Genomic DNA, 26601 nt, shown 5'->3' on the forward strand with positions numbered 1-26601 from the left:
CCTCCACAAAAGCTTAAAGACAAGTAAGATTATAGAAACTTCAGGTTTCCAAGCAGAAGAGGTGAGCAGAGGAAGTGGAGGTACAAGGAAAGCCTGTGGTGAGAAAAAACTTATTTTGAGAAGTGGTGACAGAAGGTTAATCACATATTCATTGTCGAATCTCAAAAGAAGTGCAGATGGCAACCAAGCCATCTGTAATTTTATTAGAAGTATTGGTTAGCAGCTACTGTAACACAAGACATTACAAAAGTTGCAAGCTCACTGACCTCAAATAAATAATTGGAGATATGTGTGGAAAACCACTTATATAAATATTTTCTTCTTTGAAGTTCTTTCTTAACATAGACACTTTTATATAGGGTATAATTCCTCTTTTATTCTACTAAAGAACTGTATGAAAAACAACACTGAAGTAAATTAATTAAATGTGAAAGTTAGTATTATGGCACTGCACATTGCCTCACTAAAATTTTGATGCTCTAGAAACACCATTATTCTAAATTAAATAATTGTACTTATTTCACTCTCATCCTACTTTTTTCTCTGGTTCCCAATTCTGTGTTGCTCAGGTTCTAAAGATGGGTATTTTAGGCAACAAAGTAAACTTTTTTTACTAAATTAAACTAAAAATCAAGACTAAAATCAATAAGCAATAAAAATGCTAAGTCCATGAATTAAGAGATAATAGGCAGTAAGCTTGTCTTCTGGGGGATGATGTGAGATTCAAGGATAAGTTAGAAGAAACAACTCGGGTTAGGTGTTGAAGCTACAAAGTAAATAAATTCTCTGGTTATTGAATGCCTGTTCTGCAGAGGTAGGGGACAAACAGGTCTCCATATATTGCTGAATCCTGACAGCTTAAACCATACAAGTGATACACAGTGGACTATAAATCAGTGATGTTCTGGGTAAGTTCCAAGCTCTCTCTTTGGGGCTCTTTGAAGGTACAGAGATCTCAGAGAGGGTGAAGACTGGGGTCCTGATTTTGAAAGTTGTGATGGAGTACCCTCCCATGAGGTTTCCTAGAAAAGACAGTATCACAGACAGAAATATCTCAACTTGTAGTAGCAGGAATCCTCTAGTGCATCACAACCAGATCATAAGCTGTGTAGACAGGGAAAAGTATTTAATCAGAATTTCAGCTTCAAGTATGAGTAAATCATGAATAAATCAAGTACATTTCAGTAGGAGGCAAGACAAATCTTTCTTCTGACACAGGTTGAGTACGTGACTGAACTTCATATAGTCAAACTGGCCTAAAGGGAAGCTACTGATGAGCTTTTCCGTGTAAGACTCTCCTTACATATTAATATATTTTTTTCACCACGTTCTTAATTTCGTAATTTCCATGAATCTTCAGTATAGAGTAAAACATAATAAATTACCTAAAAAGATGTGAGCTGATATTAAAATAAAAAAAAAAAAATCATATACACCAAAAACTTTATCTCACAAGGAATTCTGCTAGACTGACAAAAGGCTTCATGGAACAGGCCTGTAATTTTTACGGAAATGTATGTATAAGCCATATGAAAAGCAGGTTTCTGAAACACACCCTTAATTGGTTTTCCATTGTGGTTAACATAAACCACGTTTTCTGTGAGTTGTCTGAAAACAGCCTTTCTCTGTGTAGATTGTTCCACAGAAAGTGCAAAGCATATGATATGTACATCTTAAACACTTATGAAAACACTCATTATTGCAAACTGTACCAGGTGTGCTTGCTCCCTTTTTATCATCTTGTTTTACAGGCACCTGAAGAGTTAAATCTATTATGATCATCTTATTCATTTCAGAGTTAAATGGACTTCAGAGGCACCTAGGTTTCTTTTTGGAGAAAGAGCTGTTATAAAGTCTAGGAAGCTAGAGTCACAACCTTGGACCAGAATATCTTACCCAGAGTTATGTGTGGCTATTTGTGTTATTCTCTATGGCAAAAAGGGTATATCTCAGTATCCCCTAGGCATTTGTATCCAAATGCACATATGTAGTGGATGAAACACATCCAAAGCTGTCTTTGATCTAATTTTAGATCCCTTACATCCGTATATTCCAGTGACTTTAGCAGACACAATTCTGATTCACACCAGCCCCCTCTCCACTAAGCTAAGCAGCTCGTCATTCACATTTGTGTCCATTTCAGTAAAGGTGGTAGTGTTGTCAGAGCAAAACTTGGACCTAAGTTTCTCTCCAGAGAAAAAGACCTCTTCATTGGTTTCAAAGATGACATTCTCAGAGACTAATTTCTTCAAAACATGATGTTCTGTCCTTTTCCTTTTTTCTGTCCCTTTTCTTCCCCTCATATCAAATTTCCATTGAGCAATAGTTCAAGAAGGCAACATTTGTAATACGGAAAAGGTGATGTTGGCTTGGCATAACTACCACTGCTATAAACATGTACAGAAAAAACAAACACCACCACCACCTAAGATAAAAACCACAGTAATAAGTCTGAAAGAAAGTTAATGCCATCACTGAAGAACAATGAGGACCAATGATGAAATAAAAAGAAAGCTGGACAAATTTAAAACATCAAGCAACCTGGTAACTGTCAGCAAAGCAGGAGGTCATTGGAAAGATCATGTAAGTCTGACTTCAGAGGAGCCAGCAACTGGTAGTACTATAAATCCACCCTCTTCTCAAAAAGCATCTCCAGGCCATGGCTATGGTGGCAGCAAAGCCAGAAGATTACATGTGTTTTCTTTTATTGATGATACAAATGAGGAAAGGAGCAGGGAGATTGAGAGAGACTGGATGTAGCTGATACTGCAGTGATTTAATATTACATTTTCAAGTATACCAGGTAGAACTATGTAGATCAGGATTCATAACCTTCATAACCAAGCATCTAAACAAAGAAAGGCCAAGGAGAGCCCAAATGGTATTCTGGAATGTGCTTCACTGTAAGAATGGTATGCTAACCCAAAAGCTGCGATGATTTTCACTTCACTACATTAAAATGGAGGGGAATTCAACATTTCAACAGCTATGACAAATAAAACAGTGCCTGCAATACACATTTCCTGTCTTTAGATAGCTGAGTCAGAAATTATCACCTTGGATTCTACGCAAATTGTGATTTGCATTAGAAAGAAGTCAGAACACAACAAATTCACAGGGCCATTTGATGCCACCTTTAACAGATTGATAGAACATGTGTACACAGTATCCTGCAACTACAGCAGATGGAAGCAGTTAAATGTAGAGTATCTGAACTCCTAACTGCTGCTGTAGTTGACTGTTACTCCCTTAAGAAATATAAATTCATTACATGTATTTGTTTAGCACTAGTGCATGTTGTTGTTTCTGTAAACCTGGTAAAATTGATTACACAGGTAAAGCCTGAATGACTTTGGTAGGACTATCTCCAAATAACTTTTAAAATCTGAATTTAGAGCTATTACCCGAGCTCATCAGCAGAGCAAAACATCATCTACTATGTCCAAATAAATAAAAACTCAAGATTCAAATAAATGAGAGTTAAGTAGTCTTTCCAAGGTGGTAGGTGCAAGTTAAAATTGGGCTGGATCCACACTTAGGAGACCTTATTCTTTACTTTTTAGTTAAATTAATTTACTACAATGAATGCAGATCACTCAGAAAGTGAACTTGTTGAATATAGAAATTTTACTCAATAGTTCTTTTAATACTCAGATTTTAATTGACATTCAGAGCATACTTAAAATCCCAGAACTACCTAGGATCTAATCTTCTCACTTATGCTCTTTTTTCTTTTTTTTAATATCCTACTGAATACAGCAGTTTTACTTCAGAATTTCACATATTGCATATTTCTTCTTGTACACCAGGTTCAAACATCTAAGCATACATTAGAATTACTAGCATCTTGGAGTAAGACATACTGATCATTTTAAATTTCACATGACTACCAACCTGGTGGATTTGAATTTTCTACATGCTGAAAACTAAGCATTCAATGAAGTTCAGAGAACAGATCTTATACTACTTGTAAACATTTAAACACAATCTTATATTACAGGTAAACATTTACACTTGTGACATGAGTGTGAAAATTGCCAGACATAAATAATAATGATGATACAGGACAAAAAAAAAAAACAAAAAACACTCTTTTTTTTTTCTTCTTGAGACATACAGTATTCAGATCTGGAGATAAAGAAGATGTATTTTAGAAAAATTCGCAGTAAGGGTCAGTACATACATGAAGTTTCTTCGTAAAACCTGGATAAGCCTGAGAAGGTCTCAACCTGAGCTCCTTGGTAAACAGTGGGTAAGGAACTTTTTGGAGTGAGATTTATGCTCACTAGAGGAAACACAGAGCCAAAAAAAAATATCAGCTTGTATTTTTGAGAGCAAAATATTTATAAATACATAGATCTTCCTTTGGTTCACATTTTTTCTTGTTTTTGATTCCTTTCATTGTTCTGAAACAAAGAGCTTTCCTTTGCTCCCAAAGAGAAAGTCTTATAATGTCTATGCGTGAGATGTAGATACGGTAACACTATCTGCTTTCAAATATTATATGGAGACTTTGAAAATATTTCTATTACTCTTAATAAATATAATTTGCTCCTATATCTATTTGCATTATCACTTGAACATGTGGTTAGTAAAAAACAAAAAAAGTTTTGAAAAAGATTAGCAAGAATGGAAAAATGTGGCATAGAATGAACAAACATAACCAGCCAGACATTAAAATATACTGGCTAGGCTGGCAGCCACCAAGAGCTGACCTCTCCAACAGAATCCTGGAAATCTTTCTTATACCTTTGCCAACCTGAAAATGCAGAAAAGAAAGTGGTGTTATCTGCTTATAAACCAGGAGGACAGTGACAAATACAGATTTCAGGAAGCATTATCTAAAGGGCATCTTAGGCACTGAGGGAATGACGCTGAGTTTAAGATACCCATGTATTTCACATAAACCTTTTGCTTTGTGTGTTTTAAACCTTCTCCTAATACTGGTAACATTTTGTTTCAATTATTACTAATTTTTAATGCCGCCGTGTCCCTCAAACCACGTTCAGGATCTCTTTAACCAGTTGTACATAACATGTATCAAAGATGGTGAATCCAGTCCAGAACCCCAAAGCTCTATTTGGACTTTACTGTACTGTTAACTTCCCATTTTCCACAGTTATTCTGCCTATTTGCTACCTGCAATCTGTAAAGTTTTTGTTTCTTTTTTTTTTTTTTTTTTTTTCCAAACTGCTGAAGTAGCTCCTGCCCCTAAGATGTAGTGAAGGATGGTTTATATAATCAGCCATGATGAAAACTCAACAGATGTTGATCTGCTCTTGGAAAAAAAACAGTATCTATATATAAAAAAAAAAAAAAAAAAAAAATAAAAAATCATTATACCAGGAAAAGATCATCGTCAGCGAACATTGCATAAAAAAGGAGTGTGAAAATATAGGTGCAGTGGGATTCAAACCTTTTATATTCTGTATACAAGCACAGATTCCACAGGCAAGGAAGCCACAGCACTGGCAAAGTCATCATCCTCAGACAGATGTTTGAGAACTCACTCATGTCTCACCAATGGGGAAATATAGAGAATATCTAATATTGAAAAAAACCTCAAGATTCAGTCAACACCTCATAATATTTGATTACACACTGTCACGTGTACATGAGAATATATTTAGTAACCAATGTAATATAGACATATATATTTGTCAATAGCATGGTATGCTGTTTCTAGAACATATGACCTTTTTAAAACCTTTCTTAAGCCCAAGTATTTCCTGGGAAATGAAGAATAAGAGAAATTATGTCATAATTGTTCTAGAATTTTATTTCATTATTTTATTTTAATAGTCTCTGAGTTAAAAAAAAATGGAGGGGGTTGTTTAAAGTTCCATATGAGAGCCTTGGAAAGACTGTTTAACTCAGGGCCATGATGAGGACAGTTTGCTTCTCAAGCTGTCCCGGCAGCAAGCTGAAATGCTGACTTGAAGACAACACCTCGACAGGAGGCTGTCTGGCTTCCATACTTCGCATGATTTATTAAAATCATTAAAATCATAAATGAAACTTGACATTAACTCAAGATTGTCTAAGTTTTTCACATACTGCATCGGGCCTTAGCTTCTAAAGATATCTTTGCATTGAAGTCACTTATGTGACTTCAGCAGAATATGCATCTGTAGTCATAAAAGCTTCAGACTAAACACCACCACTAACGAACTCACTATGAGATTAAAGAGCTCAAGAGTTGACTTCAAAGCAGACCTGATACTCAGGCCACTAGATCATACCAGTCCCAGCAATTTTGAGGCTACACTGCTAACAGTATCCAAGCTGCCTAGCTTCAAATGAACAAGAAAGAATGGGAGACAAAGCTTCCTAAACAGTGAGTACTGATGGCTTTAGTAGCCAGAAGGTACATAAGATCAGCTGCAATCTATTGACCCATTCCATGCAACATGTATAGGTATGTATATGTGTATACGTGTATATATATTTGTATATATATGAGTGTGTGTGTGTGTACAAGTATACTGCCCAAGTTATTTCAAGTGCGGATGAATAAAGTTAGTTGAAGAGTTAGAAAAATCTGCTTATCACTTAACTTTTTTTGTTTCTTACAGTATAATCTCTGAACATCAGGTGCTTTTTTATAAACATACTTAAATATTATTGCATTTTTAAATGGTAGGTACTTACACATAAAACAAAGAAATGTACCTAATATTTAAAAATTAGAGAAATTACAATACATTATTAACTCAGAAATGTACAATGGAGCATTACAGCCAGCAGCCTTCCCACCACTAGAAATCAGATTTTCAAACAAACTGTAAGGATCACATCTGTCTGTTACACCTTTAAAGTATAAATGTGAACTACTCAAACCAAATGATGAAAAAGATTTTGCAAATGGCTTCTACTTCTCCTGTTTTCCATCACTCCCACGTATTTCACTGAAACAAACTGTAATAAAAACACCATTTTCAGAAGTAATGAAAACATCAATTTGACATGACAATAACTCTGGGCACCTATCAATGATCATTTTTCCAAACATCAATAATTATATTGCAGTAAGATACAATAATTTCTCTACATGTTTAAGCTGAAACTTTGTAATACTATGTCAGGCGCTGAATAAAGCCTTAGGGATGAGCTGAAGTTTACTGCACTGTGAAGGTTGGAAGTATGTGTATATTTACTCAAAACTAATATGATCTGTAAATTCATTTCATCAAGAACTTCAATAAGTTCTTCATTTATGTTTTCTTTGGCTGCTATATTTATTATTATTATTATTAATATTACAACAAAAAACCAAACAACAACAACAAACAAATGGAGAAAACCAAAACAAAACACCCAGACAAACAAAAATCATAAACAAAACACATCTACTTTTATAGAAACAAATCAGTGTTCAGGTGACATTTTAATATTAGGTGGCTGGTATTTTCTTCTCCTTACATAGTCAGTAGGGGTTTTGGCTTAACTTCTCTGTTTACTCCAGGGTTTGAGCTGACACCTGCGGCCACCCAGGTTTTACTCAGTTTAGCAGCTGCCAGACCTTAATCAACTTTCTACAATGATTTTTCCAGCAGCCTTCCATGTTCCACAGGATCAGGTTTGGCACTTAATCCCACTGGTAAAATATATCTAGATTTAATCTCCACAATGACATTTTTCCTTGTTGAGTGTCATATATAACTATTTTGCAGCAAGCATGCAAGAATAAATTTCAGAGTAAAACTTATGCATAGGAAAGGGTAAGAAAAGGAATAGTCAACATTCATACAACCTTTTGTCTCGAAAAGCCAACACATTAAATGCCTGAAGAGAGAAATTTCAAGCCTGACTTCCTGGTTTTCTTGTTCTTGGAACTGACACATATTGACAGACACATTATTTTTTAATTAGCTAATCTTTAGTTTTGTCTTTCTTTAAATGCTCTAGGATCACAGAACAACTTACAGTGAATTAGTATCACACAGAGGAATTTCAAGCTATTTCTGCAGAAAGACTCTTTCTTTACCGGCAAAGTTCTTACACAATACAGTTAGAATGTGTGTCCTTTAGTCTTTACATTAATATCACGTGTGTGCTTTTGAACAACACTTTCTCAATGTTCCCTCTTACTGTGCTTCAGTGCAAACTTCCAAAATGGTTTGGACTGCATGACTTGAATTGCTTTTGGAAAAAATTAAACCAGAAGGTACATTCCAGGGAGCACTAGTGTGCATTCAGTCTATAAAACCAGATTACACAAAATCTGCAATAAAATCCCTGAAACATACACAATATATACGTCAGGTCCTCAGCACCAACTGTTTCACTTTACATACCTACTACTGCATTGCACTACTTGTTAACATATACACAGTCTCTCATTTCTGGAATAAAGACTTAGATCACACCTACCCTAAGACAAGAGAGATACTACAATGTGAATGTATGCGTTCACTTCAAAAAAATACTTACACGTGAATAGCTCAGAAATTCTAGTTCAGCTTATATTGCTCTGAATAAAGATCTGAAAAGCTCAGAGATAGAAGTTCAACTAAAAAGAGAGAAGGCCACAGGCAGTAATGATAGACCTGTCTGGTCTTAAAGTACATGGCAGAAACTGCTAAAGAGTTCTGCATCTCAGTGCACAGATTTAAACATTGTTAGAATCTCTGTGTGCAGAGAAACCTCAGTGCAGGTGATCTTGATATTACAAAACTGTTACATAATCTACATACTAATGAGCTGTTTTTGCTACTGAAGTGGGGGTGTTTTGTTTCCTGTATAATATTTTTCTAGGTTTCTGTTGTTGTGGGTATTGTTTTGGATTGATTTTGGTTTGTTTGTTTGAGGGGATTTGTCTGTATGGTTGTTGTTCTTTGGGCCTTTTTCCCCTACAAAGGCTGGAGGTTTTGTTGTTTTCACTCAAACTGTATGACAAATTAGGAAAAAATTAAACTTGACGCTGTTATAGAACTGGTCTTGTTCACCATTCCTCCCACTCACATCCATGTAGAACATAATGAAATTTCTCCTGGTGCAACATGGGACTAGCCTGCTCCAAATGAACCACCAGGAAGCATTGCACAGACTACTGATAGTTTCTAAACTAAAGTTTGGGGTACATAAGTCCTTTATAATAGGACCCTCAAGATCTGGGTAGGATAGTAGAAAATTAAGCAAACAGCTTTGATGTTATCTTTACTCATTTAGAAAGCTATTCTGTGTGCAGATTTGCATATGGAGACTAATAACTATGACCTTCTCTATTTCCTAATAGATAAGGAACTTTCTCAGTTTGGCCTCAAGGCTGACTTGACTTCTATAAGCAGTAACAGGTCCCAAGGGCTTACTAGTAAAAGTTACAACTTACTTCTAAACATTTTGCTTGTTTTTTTATGGTGGATGGGGAGGCCAGAGGCACACAACATATGGAGTGCCGGGCCAGCTTAACTTCACCTGGAGATCACTCTTTACTAAGGGAATTCACATGTGGCTGTTTGAAGACAGCTCTCCATCTCCTTGCCGGCTGCGTGAAGCCAAGATCAATTCTTTGTCCTCTAATAAATGTACGTAAGTGACAAGACTTTTCTCTGAAACAGACAACCTTCGTGCTGAGACTCAAGGTTCAAAAATAACCTTGGAAACACCTGCAATTTTCCCTTTATTTTGCCTTCCATTAAATAAAAGTTAAAGTTGGTTGGCAACTTAATATTTGTCATGAGTTAGTGAAGTACGGTCTCTACAAAGGCTCACAGTGACAGGATTTTAATGAGACAGTAAGAATCAAAACATTGGATTTTGAAGTGTCAAGAACAGTGATGCCTTTAGAGAATTGTTTACTCAGTAAACAACTAAAACCAGTAATTTATATCTATAAATAACCACAGGTTATGGGAAGAAGATAGTAGTGCTATTATTTCAACACAGAAGAAATTGACTGTGGAAAAAATAGAAGGTCAGTAAGGGAGTCATAATTAGAATTTAACAGTTAATGACTTAAATCTTTGCCTCTTATTTTGATAAGTATAAAATATCTTGCTTGATACAGCCTAATCTCTACATAAACAGTAACTATTTACTTTTTATCAGACATGATTCATAGACCCTCCTCAAGTAACCATAAATCTGAGCTACTCTTACTCTTTTCTGGGACTTACCCTGGTGTGGGTGCGAATATGCATCTTCAAGCCATCGTTCTTACTGAAAGCTTTGTCACAGTAAGGACACTGGTAAGGACGCTCACCTGAAAACAAGAAAAGTATCAGAATCCACAAATATGGCCTCAATATATGAAGGTCTTGCAGCACAGTTATTTGTCAAACTGAGGTACCTTTTTCTGGCCTTGCCCTCACACTCAGTTCAAACAAGAAGATACCTAAGCACTAGGAAAACTACAAATAAAGGTCTACCTGAGCAGGATGCAGGGCTGGATCAAAATATTACTCTTTGCTGCTTAGTTTTGTTCTAGTAATATATGAATACACACAGGGAGCTCTCAGGGGAAAAAAAAAAAAAAAGTACAATCACACACCTACTACCATTGCCCAAACCACATTCTACAGTGACTAACACATGGTCACTTCTATGGTCAGTCATTAACTGCTCCCAAATATTTCTTCTATTTCACATCTGGTCATTATTAGAGCCCTCTAGGTGTCAGAATCCCAATGAAATATAAAAATCTATTCCTTTTTAATGCTGTATCTGAACTGTGTTAGAAGCTAGTTAATCAAAAGTTTCTGCAATTTTTGTGTCATGATTTGTAATTGAAATGGAAGCAGAAAGATCTTCACATCTCTTTTGCAGCATCCCATATCTTAGAGGTATTTAGTTTAATGCTCCATTAAACGGATGTCATTTAGATTGATTTTCTCCAACTACATTAGTGTAATGTGGATAGTGAGCTATTCAGAATCAAAGGGTGAAGAGTTTCTAAACTAGCTCCATAATTTGGAAGAACTGATAAAGCTTCATAATTCCCCAAAGGTATTTTAAGTTTTTACTCTTGAGGTGATGCACTGGAATCTGAGTCTATTTTCTGCTTCTCCTGTACATGACACTTTAAAAGCAATTATAAGACTGTTTCTAGTACAAAAACATAGTTAAATGAATTAAAATAATACAACTACTTCTTTATTATCAAAATTGAATTTGTTCTGTGCAATCATAACGCTGAAGGTGTGACAAATCTTTATTTGAAAATACAAGTTAAGCAAAGCCTATTCTACTAAGTCAATGCACAGATTTCCACTCGCTAAAGAGTTGTTACACATATAGAGAGATTTAACATAGTCTAAATGCCAAAAAAATCTTAATACTCATACTCAATCCTGGAAAATAGGTAAGATTAACTACATTTTACAGGTTAAAAGAGAGTCTTACCTATTTCACTAACATGCCAAAGATCAGAGTGTAAGAGAGTGGCAGTACAGAGGTAAGCATTTAAAGTTCTACAGTCCCTCATACCAGGAATATTTGTCTCGACAGGAAGAAAAGAAGCCTCATCCCTCTTCTCATGTTTTCTCTGCATGAGGTGTTCCTCCGTGATTGCTCAGAGGGAATATACCGGATGTTTTATTTCTTGAGAACAAGATGTCAAAGTTTCACAAAAAGTACATAATGGAGACAGCTTAAAGAAATAGCTCTTCAGAAGGACTGACTGAGTATAGCACAGCTGATCAACTGAGAGTCACTTTTGTACATAAAATCCCCATATAGTCACTGGGTGTGCAGAGATTTGAGAGCAGCTGAGATTAGATGATTATACAAGGGGATGAAAAAATTCAGTAGACAGAATATTCTGTTATTTTCTGAATTTTCTGAATTTGGCTTTTTTTTTTTTTTTTAGAATGTTGACAACAATCGCTGTGTTTTCATTGAGTAGTTTGAAATATGATACTCTCTCTCATAACCCTTGATGTCTTTAATTCATGTCTGCAAAACTCAGATACTGCAACAGTTGTCAGTACTCAAATATTTAATTAATTCAGCTGACATTTTTATGTTTTAGGGTTTTTGAATGTAGAAGTTAAAGCTTTCAGCAGCTTGTAAGCAGATGAGCATTGATAGGTAAGGGTTGTACCCCTCCTCCCTCTCTCCCCCATCCTCAAGTCTCTTTAAGGGCTTTTCTTTCAAAGGATGGCTTTGAGTTTGTCTGGAATGGATTAATAGTGTCCTTCACAAATTAACAATGGAGATCACGGTACTTGGTAAGGGCCTAAGAGCTTTCAGCAGGTGCCAGTAGAGGACAACAGTGTGACCTCAACATGTTCCACCTGAAGAAGACTGGTTTCAAGCAGCTGTTGTGTACTGTAAATTTTCAAAAATCTCCACTGTTTCAAAAATTGACTTTACTATGTAACATAGACTGCAAGCTCTGACTTATTGATGCTTGGTGACATCCTATTTTTCTGAATTATACGAACAATTTCTCATGCACTTATGTCATTAGTGATTGTCAGTAAAACAAAAGATGACACCCAAGTAATTTTACTGTGGCTTTTATTTTGTTTATGTTATTTCCTTTCACCTAATCTTTGTAGTCTGTATGTCCAAAATATACACAAGTGCCCTTGCACTTATATAAAATACTGTTTCCCTTGTGCTTACACATCTCTTAGATGTGTAATTTATCTTCCACCTCAAAGAGTTCTAGGATTTACAAGATTAACTGTGGGCCACTTCAAACAAATGTGTGCTTGCAAACGCCAGGTTTCTTAGAATAATTTTTTTAGTCTCTCTGTAACCAGTCCAAAGTTGCGTTTGTGCCACTGTATAAGAAATACATGGATGTCTATATTTTTTAATAAAAAATTACTCATATTGAAGATGATTTGATCTGTGAACAAGAGTCCTCTCATTTGACACCAGCCATGTGAAAACATGGTGTTCAATGTCAACTAGTTGTTCTGAATCTCAGTGAAATGAAGGGTAAAAGAAAGTTAGGATGAATTGCTCTCTGGAAAGGGCTTAACTTTGGTGCCTGAGAACTGAATAAATTGCCCTCAGTTACTCCATCTTTTTTCTCTATTTGCTGTATCAGAAGCCTAGGCAACTAATTCAGATTAGATGTCCAAACTTATGAACAGGAGATTTTGGCAATATGAATACAATTTGACTTATTAACTTCTCTATCTCTGGTAAAAATTAAATTCCCTCCTTCTGAACTAGACTTGACAAACCAAATTCACACTACCAGCCAGTTGCTTGTAAGAATGACCTTAATAACAGATTCATCAAGAAGACTAATTGGAAAGTAGATGCTCCCCAATGGAAGTCCTCTCTCATTAAGCCATGTAAGATAAACAGGAGTTGCAGTTCCTTTCTGCAATATGCAAAAAGCATAAGATGATGACAGATAAAAACCAGACAGATTTGAAGAAATCACAGTATCACAGTATGTCTGGGATTGGAAGGGACCTCAAAAGATCATCTAGTCCAATCCCCCTGCTGGAGCAGGAACGCCTAGGTGAGGTCTCACAGGAACATGTCCAGGCGGGTTTTGAATGTCTCCAGTGAAGGAGACCCCACAACCCCTGGGCAGCCTGTTCCAGTGTCTGTCACCCTCACTGAGAAGAAGTTTCTTCTCAAATTTAAGTGGAACCTCTTGTGTTCCAGCTTGATCCCATTACCCCTTGTCCTATCATTATTTGCCACCAAGAAGAGCCTGGCTCCATCCTTGTGGCACTCACCACGAGTGAACACTATGAATGAATGAACACTAAATATACTCCTCTCACACATGAAGTGCAATGTCTCATACAGAACCATTGCAAGTGTCCACAAATGAGAGGATTTTGTGCTTCAAAGTTTAGAATCATCACTAAAACTAGAACATCTCAGTACAGAAAAGGAATGGATCTGCTACATTTGAGGAGAAGATGTAAAAGAAAAATGACTAAGACAAGCAAATGGAATGGTGTTGCATTCTCTGATACCTGCTCAAGTCCTGTATCTATTTCTCTCACCTTCATAAAAAGGAGTTACTCAACATGAAAATGAAAGAAAGCTGTTTCCCCTGTGACAAACTCACATTTCTTCTTAGATTTACTGCTGGAAGCATGCTTGAGAGATATGTCTAAACTCATTGATGCTGATCAACAATTATGCCATTTGCCTTCTGTATTTTTAATATAAATATATTTGTACATATATATACAAGATATATATGTATAAAGATACAGTAATATATTTATGTTCAGGGGCAATTATAAATCCTTAGCAGGGACATCATATTAAAGCATATCAGTGCACCATTGTTTTAAATGTAATAACTTTTTATTGCAGTCTACTATTGTAGGGTAAGCTTTCAAAGGTATTCTTTCACAAAGTAAAGGTGGCTGCTTGTTTGGAGATTTTTTAATTTATTAAAAAATATGAATAATGTGGAGAAAATAAATCTTTTAACTTCCAAATATACTACCAAGCCTTAATCCTAACACTTCACATTTGGAAAATATCTGAAAAAAAGCTTGACCTATGTTATTGTTTGCAACTCTGCCATTAAACCACAATTGAGACTATGATCTGCACTTGTCACTGAAACATTTCACCAGGCTTTCTACTTTAATACAGTATCAAAATCCAGTAGGTATATTAAATACATCTTAATTGGACAGCTTGCCCAGTCATGCCCAGAAGTAATGTGAATGCAACAATAACTAAGAATAATTGCTACCATTCAAATAGCAAAAGAGTCAAGGCAGACAGAAATAATAATTGCTGTGTTTACCCTCAAGTTACAGCTGACTGTCATGTCCCTGCTGTCCAAGAACAAACTGCTCAACACATTAATGGCACTTCTGTACAAATAACCCCAAATAAATAATCCTTGGATAAATTGCAGTGGATTTACTATAATTCAAAGTCTAGACATTCTACTTCCAGATTTTGTATGAATAAAAACAAAGCTTTTAACATAATAAAAATAAATGTAACCCTAATACAAGGATTACAAAAAAACAATTCCAGGATTGAAAACCATATGGGATTTTGGTCTGAAAATATGTCACAATAGAACTGATATCTTTTTTCCCCTCAAGTGTGCACATCTCTAGCTCGAGATCACAATACTTAGTGGACCTTAAGTAGCATAAAAAATTAAAGCATCAGATTCTTCAGTTCCAGTCAAGATGGACTATTTTCTATGAACCATTTGCAATCAAAAGTGCCATAAGACAGTATTTACAGTGAGTTTAGCACCCAGATTTCCCAAACTCAGATACCCCTGGGAGCAAAACAATTAAGAAACAAAACCAAATACACATAAAATCTTCAACATTTTGGTGGCTGAAGCTAGACATTTAATAAAGACTTTGAGAAGTAAGATTTCAAAGGAGTCATATGCACTGACAATTTCATGTTGTATTTTGCATCCCCTGTAGTCAATTTAGCCACCAAAAAAAAAAAAAAAAAAAAAAAGCACTAATTACAAAAAATCAGGTAGAAACCTGATGTTAGTGATTATTTTGAAAGAATTACTTCAGCTAAGATCAACCAAGTATGTACTTTACTGGTAACAAACATATTCCCATCAAATACGGCAAATGAAACATGCAACAGAGAAATAGTCCTAACCTGAACAGACCAGCAAAACAGAAGTGTCTGAAGGGACCAGCCGAACAAAAAAGAGAGGCACAGAGAAGATGGTCAACAGCATACAAGAGCGTGCATTCAGTAAACTACTACATTCAGTGTTTGAAGCAGCTTCATAGAGCTTTTTCAAACCATTAACAGAATGAAATAGAAGTAATGTCTGTATAATTTGGAGATCTATCTACTCTCCCCATCCCCATGTGGCTTGCTTGGGCACATGTACGCAATTCTCAGGTGCGTATGTTACCCTTTATGTACGAATTCTCTGACTGTCTGTCTCTATTAGAACTAAACTGCTGTATTAAGGAATGAAGGATTTGAATACAGTGATATTATCCAGGGTTTTTTTAATACCTGAAGACTCCACCATCACGCAACTGTGGTGGAAAGAAGGCAGTTCACCTGGGGAGGAATTTGGAGGCAAGGGGGCCATCTGGATCACACATGCAACACTCCATACCAGGTGATCAACAGGGCAGCCCAGAATGGGAATTGCAATAGGGCTTTTTCAGTGAGAGATAATCTGGGATGATGACAGCATTCAACAGCAAGTAAGGATGGGCAAAAGGTTAATGTATATAACTAAATTATACCCTGTGACATATGCTTTAGAACATTATCTGTTCATACAGAGCACTTGACAGCTTTACACATTCATCCTCAGCTGCTGTTACTGTGTATATCATGTTCGCATCAAGTTAGAAAGGAAGTTCATGTCCTTAACTGTACAGAATTCAGTTAATGTATTTTACAAACACTTAACACACAAAGGAACCTAAGATACACAGAACTGAATCTCTTTCACATGAAAAGAACTTAATCAGGAATTAAACTTAAGTTAAGTAGCAACTGAAGGAACCACATGATTTCATCAGAACTTAAATCAGAAAATGCCAGAAAAAATTATTGGCTGAAGATTAAGTATTTACACTTTAAGAAAATACTCAGTAAATTTCACCACATTGGTGTTGTATAGCATGTCGAATGGCCTTTAAGAAGACACATCAAAATAACAGATTTCCTCTTGTGTAGAAGTAGCAGTTTTATAGATACCAAGTAGAAAATTCAAAAGCATTTAATACCCTAGGTCTCTTAAGCATTCTTATAATTTTTTCCAGAGATTCTAGGAAGGGAAAAATAACAGGAGAATAATCATGAAGCTTGGCCAGCTGCAGTAGCTAGCTGCTCTCTTGATGAGCCACACCTGGACCAGTCTTAATCTGAACTAGACAACAAAAACAGTGATCTGGCCTAGACAAAATTCTGGCCTGCCTGTTTTTCAGCCTTTAAACACTCAAAATTTAGCACTTTAGAAGGTACAGAAGTACCTGCACAAAAGTAGCATTCTCATGCCAAGGACCAAACAACTTCATTATTCGAAAGATAATACTTGTGGACATCAGCTGAGACAAGACCCAGGAACAGCAAATACACATGTAATTCTACACATAGTCAGCCAGGTAAAGAAAGGGATAACTTCTTTGATGGCTGTGAGGAGAACAAACCTGTTGCCTGAGAGAAATGGAAAAACAATACTCAGGTATGGGCCAATTAGCAACATTTCTTACACCTTCTTCATTTTAATCGACTTTCAAACTTGGCTCTGAAGACAAGAAGTTAAATATTCTCATTTCATTTTGTTTGAGATTTGTTGTTGTTGTTGTTTGTGCGATTTGTTTGCTTGTTTTCCACCACCAATGATTAACAACATCAAGCCTGTGTATTTGTGAATGCTTTCTAACAAAGTGTCAATATTGGTGTATTTTTCAGGCACAAGGGAGAACTAGAATTGCTTTTATGTGAGTCAGTCGACCGCATTTCCCATTCACTAAAAATGGTCACATCTTTAACAAGAAAAAAAACTTGAATGTTGTTCTTTTCAAAACAAGGGAAAATCAGGTTGCTTTAACCATTTTTTTAACCTATCAATATTTTCTTCTAAGTACTTTGACATTCCTTGTTCTTTGAGGCATGGAAGTGGTATTTTCACAGTTGACAAGGCTTGTTTTCTGCAAAGATTTGGGTTTACTCAGAGAATTCAGATTACCTGTAGTTAAGGCAAATAGTCAAAATGTTTTTCCTATCCGGTCCATCAAAATTATGATAATATAATTTGAGTTTTAGGTATTTGTAACAAAATGAAATCTAAATACAAGTAAAGGATCCTACAAAATAAAAAGACTATCTGAATCTGTGCAGCCAAGTATGAACTACCATTATTAATTACTTATAGACTTTCATCCATTCTACTGTGGCATTAAGATTTTATTCATAAATTAAAACCACACGCACTTTAAAGAATAAACCAGTTTCATTCTTTGCATCTATCAGTAGAATTAAGCAATTTGGTTTCCCTACAAATGAAGCATTAACATCTATGACTTCAGTGAACCCAATGGTCAATGAAACCTTTTAAAGTATGTGCATTAAACAATCGATAATTAATTTGATCTAAAGATGTCACTAGCATTCAAATAATCTATCCCTTACATAATATTTCTTCATTCACGGAAGCAAAGAAGAGGCTGACAGCTGCATGAAACTTTACAGGTACTTTTAAAGATTTAACTGTTGTCTGGAGATAAACAGGACAATGATGTATAAACTGAAAGGTTTAGAAACGCAGAATCCTTACCTTTGAGGCCTTCTGCAAGCTCCTTTTTAAATTTGGTAGATAAAAGAGAGATCATTTATAAGTCATTGAATAGAAACAACCTATCGGTAGACATTTGCAAGCTGTTCACTGGCTAGACACAGACATTTTTTCACATACTTCATTGTGATATGAGAGGAAGTTCCTTCAAGCTTGCCTTTTATCTTTTTTTTTTTTCATGATAGAAAATATAAATTATTTATACCGTAATCTGTGAGGTTTGCTAAAATGAGAATCCTGGCTGTACCTTATTTCTTACATACATTGCCTGTTTCGCTGTTGAACTTTGGAGACATATTTTACACAGTAATAAAACAAAGTTACACTGTCCTTCAACTCATTACTTCCATCAGCTACTTTGAAGTCTTTTTTGTTCACAGGTGACAGAACTACTGTTAATAACCAAAGATTTTTATTACAGCTCCACAACTAATATTCTGCTTGGTTACTCAAGGATTTTTACATGTAAGCACAAAATCTGGACCTAGATTTTTATAGAGTTGGACCTTGAATATGGTTTTAAATATGCTTAAATGCCTAGCTAATCAAACTGTAGAAATGTGACTACAGTGACAAAGTTAGCACCAATACATCAGGCTTTCAATGCAGAAGATGACAGACATCTCAAGAAGGTGATCAGCACCTAAATTTATAGGGGACAAGTATGATGAAATGTTTTCACAAGCTTATAAAACAGTTTTTGATTATGGAAATTGAAAAAGCGAAGCTTAACTGTGTTGACACAAAGGATATGGAAGTCTGCGGTCTGAATGCTTTTCGCTATTTTAATGTAATCTCTGGTATTATCTTTTATTCACGTATATGGAATCAAATTCACAAAGAAGCTTCTCAACTCATGCTTATGAAATAAAGCTGCTTTTTCCAAATACCAGAGAATATAATATGTGAGAATGCCACATTAAATGACAGCTTTTAAATGGCATAGAATAGAAACATTAATCTTCTGAGAAAACATCTAAGACAGATGTAAAGTCATCATTATCCTACTGGCTTTTTATCAAGATTTTGACTAACTGTGATGTAAAAGGGAAAATAAGGTTACATTTTAACCTACATTTGCATATATAAGCAGTTTCTGGAAGACACATATGGTCTTTAGTTGTCTCTCACTAGTCCCTGTGTAACATGGGTAAAAACATAGAAAGGACACAATTACAGTTAAAGACACTCAATGCTCTTAACTCAAAAATCAATTAACCTGCAAATATAAGCCACCTCACAACATTTATTGTTCCACAACTTATGTGCTACATCCAAAGATGGAAAGGATTAGGATATAACTAATTAGCAAAGCAACAGTATAAATATCAGACAGACAAAACGTGTGTGTGTATAAATATATTACATAGGCATACAAATATGTATACACACAAATACACACACATAAGACAGCAATTAACAGATTTAAATACCTATGCATAAGGCGACTGCCAAGCTGCACAAACCACAGCCAGCGACTGTTAAGGCTGGAAGTTGCTTGAAACTTTAGGGAAGTAATTAACCTCCTGGCTCTGCGTTTTCAAGCCCAAGGAGCAGTCCATAGAATTTCTTTTGTAATTTATGAACAAGCCAAGGAATTTATATCGCAGTCAGAGGATTCTTTTGCTGAATTAACCCCAGCTCCCTCTGACCCTGAGAAGTCATAAACCAACAGGATACAGCAGAGGGAGAATGTGCTATAGTGTTTCAGCTGACCTGCAGAGCGCTGTCTCTGTCATTGCAAGGCTGGAAACCCAGATGATGAATTACAGAGCAATATGTGAGGTTCAGATGCAAACATCAACCTCTTCCCTCTATACATGCACATGCAGACATGTTCACTCACCCCAAACCAGCACAGTTTCTGCAAAAGGCCAAGTATTGTTAGGGCTCATTTACAGAGCTTTACTTTAAGATAAAAGAGGGAAGAAAATTGCTTATTGAGGAAGCATGCCTGAATCTCTGAATAACAATATTTAAGAACACGTGCTGCATACAAAATAAAAGCCAAAAAGTCACTGAGTCTTTATTTTTGTTTATCAATTATTAAGCACATAAAAAATACAATTCCAAAGCAAAACCAGGAGGATACCCAAGAACCTCAGCTTTTATAAAGAACAGCTTTATAAATTTGAAAATAAAAAAAATAAAAAACTATATACAACTCTCTTTTGAAAGAATTCTGCCTGGGTTTGTTTTGCAAATACAGAACAAAGCCTCTTATACTAAGTAGCTAATAAAATGAAGTCTATCTGGCCATGTGCACAGAAAATGGGATAACACAAATGTCTGCACCAGGACCTCAAACCTAATCAGCTGTAATCACTAAGACAGGAAGATCTCTGCGATATTTACACTTATGGTGTACTGCTTAGTTGAAATTAAAGCTTAGCCCCAGCTGAAGACTTATTCACAAAGATGAATCATCCCTTGAAAATGGACAGTGGCTGGCTGTTTCTCTTTTAGCTCAGAATGAAAAGTGATACTTTGAAGTCTAGCCAAAAAAAATAAAGGGGAGTTTCAGATTGATTAATTCAAAACCACTGAATTTAATAGATACCAAGATGATGAAATATTCAAGACCGTAACATGTAGAAACCAGGCATCCATCACTGAATAACATAAGTCTGTGACTCCACTGTTTGATGAACTGAAAATTACTTACTGCTCAGAAAATCCCTGAAAAGTTGTCAAGGATTTTCAAGATACAGTGAACTTTACTAGTAAAAGTGATCAAATGAGTACTCAGCTTTTTTGTACTGTTTGCAGATGACACAGATTACCTCCAACTACCCTTACTTTCTTTGAAAATGATGTGAGCTATTCCTCAGAAAGCTATGTTTCCTCAGGCCCACTGAACATTGGACAACAATTTCCTCTTGTGGTTAGTCTGCATGTATTACAGTCATGAACAACAAGAATCTAACTATTGCATTTTCTTACTAAACCTCACATAATACATTTCACCATAGAACTTCACAGATTTTTTTTTTTTTTTTTTAAACCACAAGTACAACTTAGCACCAACTCCACCCGCCTCTTTTACCCCCACCACATTTCATCAGGGTAATCAAGACATGAACAGGAATCATAACAGAATGACATCAAAAACAATTGTGAAAAAGTATTTCAGATGATTTTCACAGTGAAGGATGTGAATCACAAAACTCTCTTTCAAAAATGTGACTGACATCACAATAGCAGCTAGACTGGAAGAGGAAAGGAGTTTATTTATCACAGCTCATTATAAATGAATTTAGCAAGGCATTTTTCCTGAGTTAGTCAATCTTTTCAATAGGAGCACTTCTAGCTTTTTAGGTAAAGGAAGAAGCCTTGAAAGTTTCCCTCCTTCTGCAGTATTATTCTTTCATAAATTGTTTTCACATTTTGTATTCCCTTAATTCCAACCTGCATGATCTCCTGGAAAGTCAGCTTCTCCCACCATATTTAATTTACAAATGTACTGGAAATCTAAAGTACCTTTCTACTTCGAGTAAGTTCAAAGTGTCATAGTTTACTATTTCTGGCATAATAACAGCTACAAATTTAGCAAGGCTCTATAGCCAAAGTTAGAGGTCTCTGGTGTGTGGTTTCATGAAACTCACCTTAGCCTCACTCCTAAATTTAGGAAAGCCTGCTTGAAACAGCTGAAGCATTAAAAGTAACTGGTAGCAGCACGTTTTGAAAAGCACTTTCACTCAGCTACAAAGCACTTTCCCAACAGCTATCTGTACTGTCAACTTGAAAAACTAGAGGCTTTCTACTTTGTGCAGACTGAAGTATAATGCTGATAGTACACAGCAAACATATGAAGTTTAAGAAAAAGGCCTAAGAAACAAGGAAAAAAAAGAACCCCACTACTAAAGGCACTAAGGCAGACTTGCCTGCAAAAAAAATTGGAATGTGAATCCAGATATTTTAAAGAAGCATTAGACTAACATTTTGACATTCCAGTAAGCACTGGAAAAAAAATTAATCTATAGAAGTCCCAATTTTCCTGAAAGTCTAGTATGCGAACACAACAGAAAATTAAAGGGTAATATAGTTTCTCATATGACAACAAGGTGAAGGTAAAGAAATATCCATAATTAAAGCAGCAAAATACTTCATGAAAAAAGTTAACACAGATTAGAAATGGGGAGAGTCCTATTTCTAGAAGCCTGGATTGATGTACTGAGTAACTAACAATATTATTGCATTGCTTCCTTTTGGTCCTGTCTACCTAAGACATTAAAGTACAGCCCAGGTGGGTAAGTGGTGGGTCCTTCCAAAAGGCAAAGTCTCCAAGGGTTTCCTAAATCCTCAGGCTACGTGCTTGATGAGTGCTGGTTTGTTGTTTGTTTGTTTTGTTCCTCTTCTCTGCATCTTCAGGATGTGAAATAGATCAAGAAAGAAGAGAAAACAGCTTCAGAGACAGAAGACTGAAAAGACGGAGAAGGAGATATTGAGATATTGTGCAGGAAGGACATTGAAAGGAGTTGATAAGTTGGAGTTGTAGACAAAAGAACAAGAATGGAAGAATGGACAGAACTGCTGCATTGCCATTGTGGGTCTTGCCAGCTTTGACCTTCAGTGTCTTTTGTCTATGATTACAGTATACACAAACCGCCTGAGCAGAATGCATGTACACAGGCTTACATGTATATGTTTTTATACAGCTGCTATGGTGCATAAATGTTCCAAACATGGAATTTAACAAAGAATAAAGATGAAAGCCAATTTCAGTCTTTCATACTGACTGCAGGACCACGATAAAAATTTGATAGTGTCTGTAGCAGTCATATCCAAAAATCAGAAAATACAAAGACTTGTAAAATCTCTAATCTTAACAGGTGGTCTTGATAGACTGAAGACTTTAAGACTTTTCCAAACTTAGTAGAAAGCGAAATTATTAAACACACTGATTCTGTCATCTTCCCACAAACCGAATTTGCTTATGCAAAGCAAATGGAATGTCATAGGAAGGCTGTTTGTTAACTGATGCTTTGACTGCCAAAAGCGAATCTATACCATTTTATGTTGGAAACAAATTATCACAAAGAAACCCCTGTCAGTGGTCTGCCACTTATTTGAAATGAAGACATAAGCTCATAAAATGAAACCTATCAACATAACAATATAACTAATTTATTTGCAGTGTATTTACAGAAGCACCCATGATAACATCATAGGGAAACAGAAATGCAATCTGGGTGGCAATATAAAATGTTACATAATTCAGACAAATTCAAACACATATTATGAGATCAGCAGTATGAGTCACATATGCAACAGCCTTAGCAGCCAGTGAAATTAATGAGCTTATGTATACATACAAATATCCATATATATATACATATATATATATATATAATATGTTCATATAAAATTACAGTTGAGAATAGAATCTGGTTTTATACATTAAGATAAAATATCTAAAAAAATGCTGTGTTAGGCCTACCTGTAAATTTGCATTTCTGTTTGCAGATACATAAAGCAATTGTGGACATATTAATACATATCTTGTTATATATTCAGAAAGTCTTCTCTGTTCACTACAAAAAACAAAACTGTACCTGTATGGCTTCTGATATGAACTCTCAGTGTTCCATTGCTTGCAAACTTCTGTCCACAATATGGGCAAATCTTCTCTTTTTCTCCTGTGTGAGTCTAAATGTGGTGGGGAAAGAGAGGAATGAAAGCTTCAGCATAGCTTCAAAAGAAGTGAAATATGGAATAGTTCAATTGTATCGGCATTGACAACTATTATGTCCATTATATATTTTGTAACATCACATCACGCAGAGATTCTAAGGAATTAGCTATAGGTGTTCTTTCAATTTTCTTCTAAAATTTCTAAACCAATTTCATTATTAATGGCAAAGTAAACTAGCTTTTCAGTTCAGAAGTTTACTATTTCCTAAATAGTTACTATTACAATTCACCTTTGTGTATTATCATGATTGCAAGAATAACACACCTGGTTGTCAGTTTTATATCTGTGACAGTGATTTCTAAACCAGCAAACAATAATTACATTACCTAATAAAATTAATCTCAATAAATGGGACGATTTTTGAAAGCTAACAATTTCACATACTTTTATTACATTATGAAATATAGTGAAAAGAGTTTAACTAACCTAGTATAATTTTTCCTGTTGCAAACTTGAACTGGAGCTTTAAAAATCCTCTATGGGAATTTGCACATATGATTTCTGTGTCATATGAATGAAACACAGACATCAGTTCAACTTGAGTATCACAGACAGCAATCCTTCAAAGTGCAAATTGTCAGTGATTTTTGTCAATGCAAATTGCATACTGGATGCTTTCTGGTTTGTAATAAATGCTAGAATCAGATTGCATTTAGAGAATTGATCAGGAGAACTATATTGTAATTGGCACTAAGACTAAATCATACACTGAGTTTATCTTTTGAACTCAAGCTTTTAAGCTTAGAACACCTTGCTGACAAATAATTATTTCAAAAAGGAAAAAAACAAAACAAAACAAAAATCACAAGCTCTCCCATCCGACCTGTACATTCAACAGCAAGACCACCTTGAAGTAAGTTACATACACAGGTTCTTGTCATTTTTCAGACTGTACTCTCAATGCCCAATTCTGAACTGAAGATTTATCAGCCTATTGAATATTTTTCTTAAGACTGTGACTGCTCTTTTAGTGGAGAATTTTTGACTACTTCGTAACACTTATAAAAGTGTTAACTTAATCTCAGTGAGATAGGAAAGATAACACATTACATTATATGTACAGCTGACAATTTGGGTTTCAAACTTTGCACACGACTCTCTTCGGACAGAGAAATTAATTCTTTGTTTTCTGAAAGATACTGAAGTGATATAAAATTCTTCATTACATCATAAAAACCTTAGCTCACATTATGCATATTATGCAGCTGAAGGAAGAGTAAACGAGATCTCATTTCAATCCCGGACAGACTTGCATAGTTTTCATTCCCTGACATTAGGGATATGAACATGAAATCCCTCTTGATTAGAACGGAGTTCTTTGGAAATCACTTATATCTGTAACAGCAACATCGTGGGATACCAGACAGCCAGCTACTAATTCATTCCAAACAACCAAAAAAACATAGGATTTCCAGGAGCAATGTATTACAACTTAAAGGCTCACAAACATATAGCTAGCACAAAGCAATAGCAATTACAATCAAGGAGTGCCAAAGAAAGAATAGGGATAAACAACAAATGGTAGTTGCTTCCCAGTAAAGTAAAAATATATCTATGTTTATGGCTATTTTTAACATGAAATAGAAAGTCACACTGATTTTTGTAGAAAGAAGACCGAGGGACAAAAGTTTAAGAATTTTTGCAAATCTCATCAATGAATCCACATAAGATCTCAAAATTTAAAAAAAAAAAAAAAAATATGATTCATCTTGGCAAGATCCTCCACAAAAAAAAAAAAAAAAAAAAAAAAAAAATCTGAAGTCAATTTATCAGTATTACAGGTTAAGTCTGTTACTCGAGTGATTAAAACAAGTAGATAAGGATGAAAAGGATTTTGTGTTTGAAAAGCAGTCTGTTTTTTCCAAGCAAATCAGCTTGTCTAATAAAAGATACTGTGTCTTCCTAAAGTCTTGCTCCCCAACAACATAACCAGAAACAAATCACAAGTTTATTTTTTATACCCTTTATTTTGTAGTTCCTTAGACCAACATATTTGGGCTTAGAAAACAAGTGTGCTTTAACATTCCTTATTCTAAAAGTCATATAAGAAAATAAGAGTATCCTATGATCTGAAGTTCTCCCTTTATTACAGCAAAACTCAGCTGAGTTCTCAGGCTGGACAACAACTGATTAATCACATTATTTGAATCTCAATTATCTTATGGTACCTGTCCTGAAATCTACAAACAAGGCATCCCCATGTCATTCTAGTTCTCCTAAAGTACAGGTGAAAATCTTCCACTAAGCATGTCTTGGAGAAATACATCTTGGTTACACAGTTATTTCACTCAGCCACAGGAAACTTTATTTTCTGCACTTATCATTACTAAGTAATTTAATGCATATTAAATATGAGACAAGCAGCATTTAGAACAGACCAAACACAGATGGCAAATGCATTAGCATACATTTAATGGAAGATCAAGACCTTTAAAAGACCATAAAAGAGACCAAAGCAGCATTATTCCTAGTTGGTTCCATTAATTTTTGCAATCTGTACATGTGTTAAAAATCAAGAACAAATTCAGGATGCAGTACTGTCCATTACATGAGAGAATTCAATAGTTTGCTATCTACCAATAACTTGAATTAGGCTCCAAAGACATGTGCTAGTTCCCACATCTGTAAGACATGGTAGCATTGGAGAGACATTGAAAGACTCCCTTTACACTTTTTCCTCACTTTTAAATGTAGACCT

General features: G+C 35.3%; 1 protein-coding gene across 3 annotated transcripts in view; it reads right to left on the minus strand.

Annotated features, from left to right (window-relative positions):
• Nucleotides 1-26601, minus strand: part of PRDM5 (PR/SET domain 5) — an 84834-nt gene that overhangs the window by 6489 nt on the left and 51744 nt on the right. For all 3 annotated transcript variants that reach the window (XM_082050162.1, XM_082050161.1, XM_082050163.1), the window contains exons 13-14: nucleotides 23764-23857; nucleotides 10119-10204 (exon numbers count right to left, since the gene is read on the minus strand). In XM_082050162.1, coding sequence (XP_081906288.1) covers nucleotides 10119-10204; nucleotides 23764-23857 — 180 coding nt within the window. The remainder of the gene's footprint in view (nucleotides 1-10118; nucleotides 10205-23763; nucleotides 23858-26601) is intronic.

Source organism: Streptopelia decaocto (genome assembly GCF_964273445.1).
Source record: "Streptopelia decaocto genome assembly, chromosome: 4".
Lineage (NCBI taxonomy): Eukaryota > Metazoa > Chordata > Aves > Columbiformes > Columbidae > Streptopelia > Streptopelia decaocto.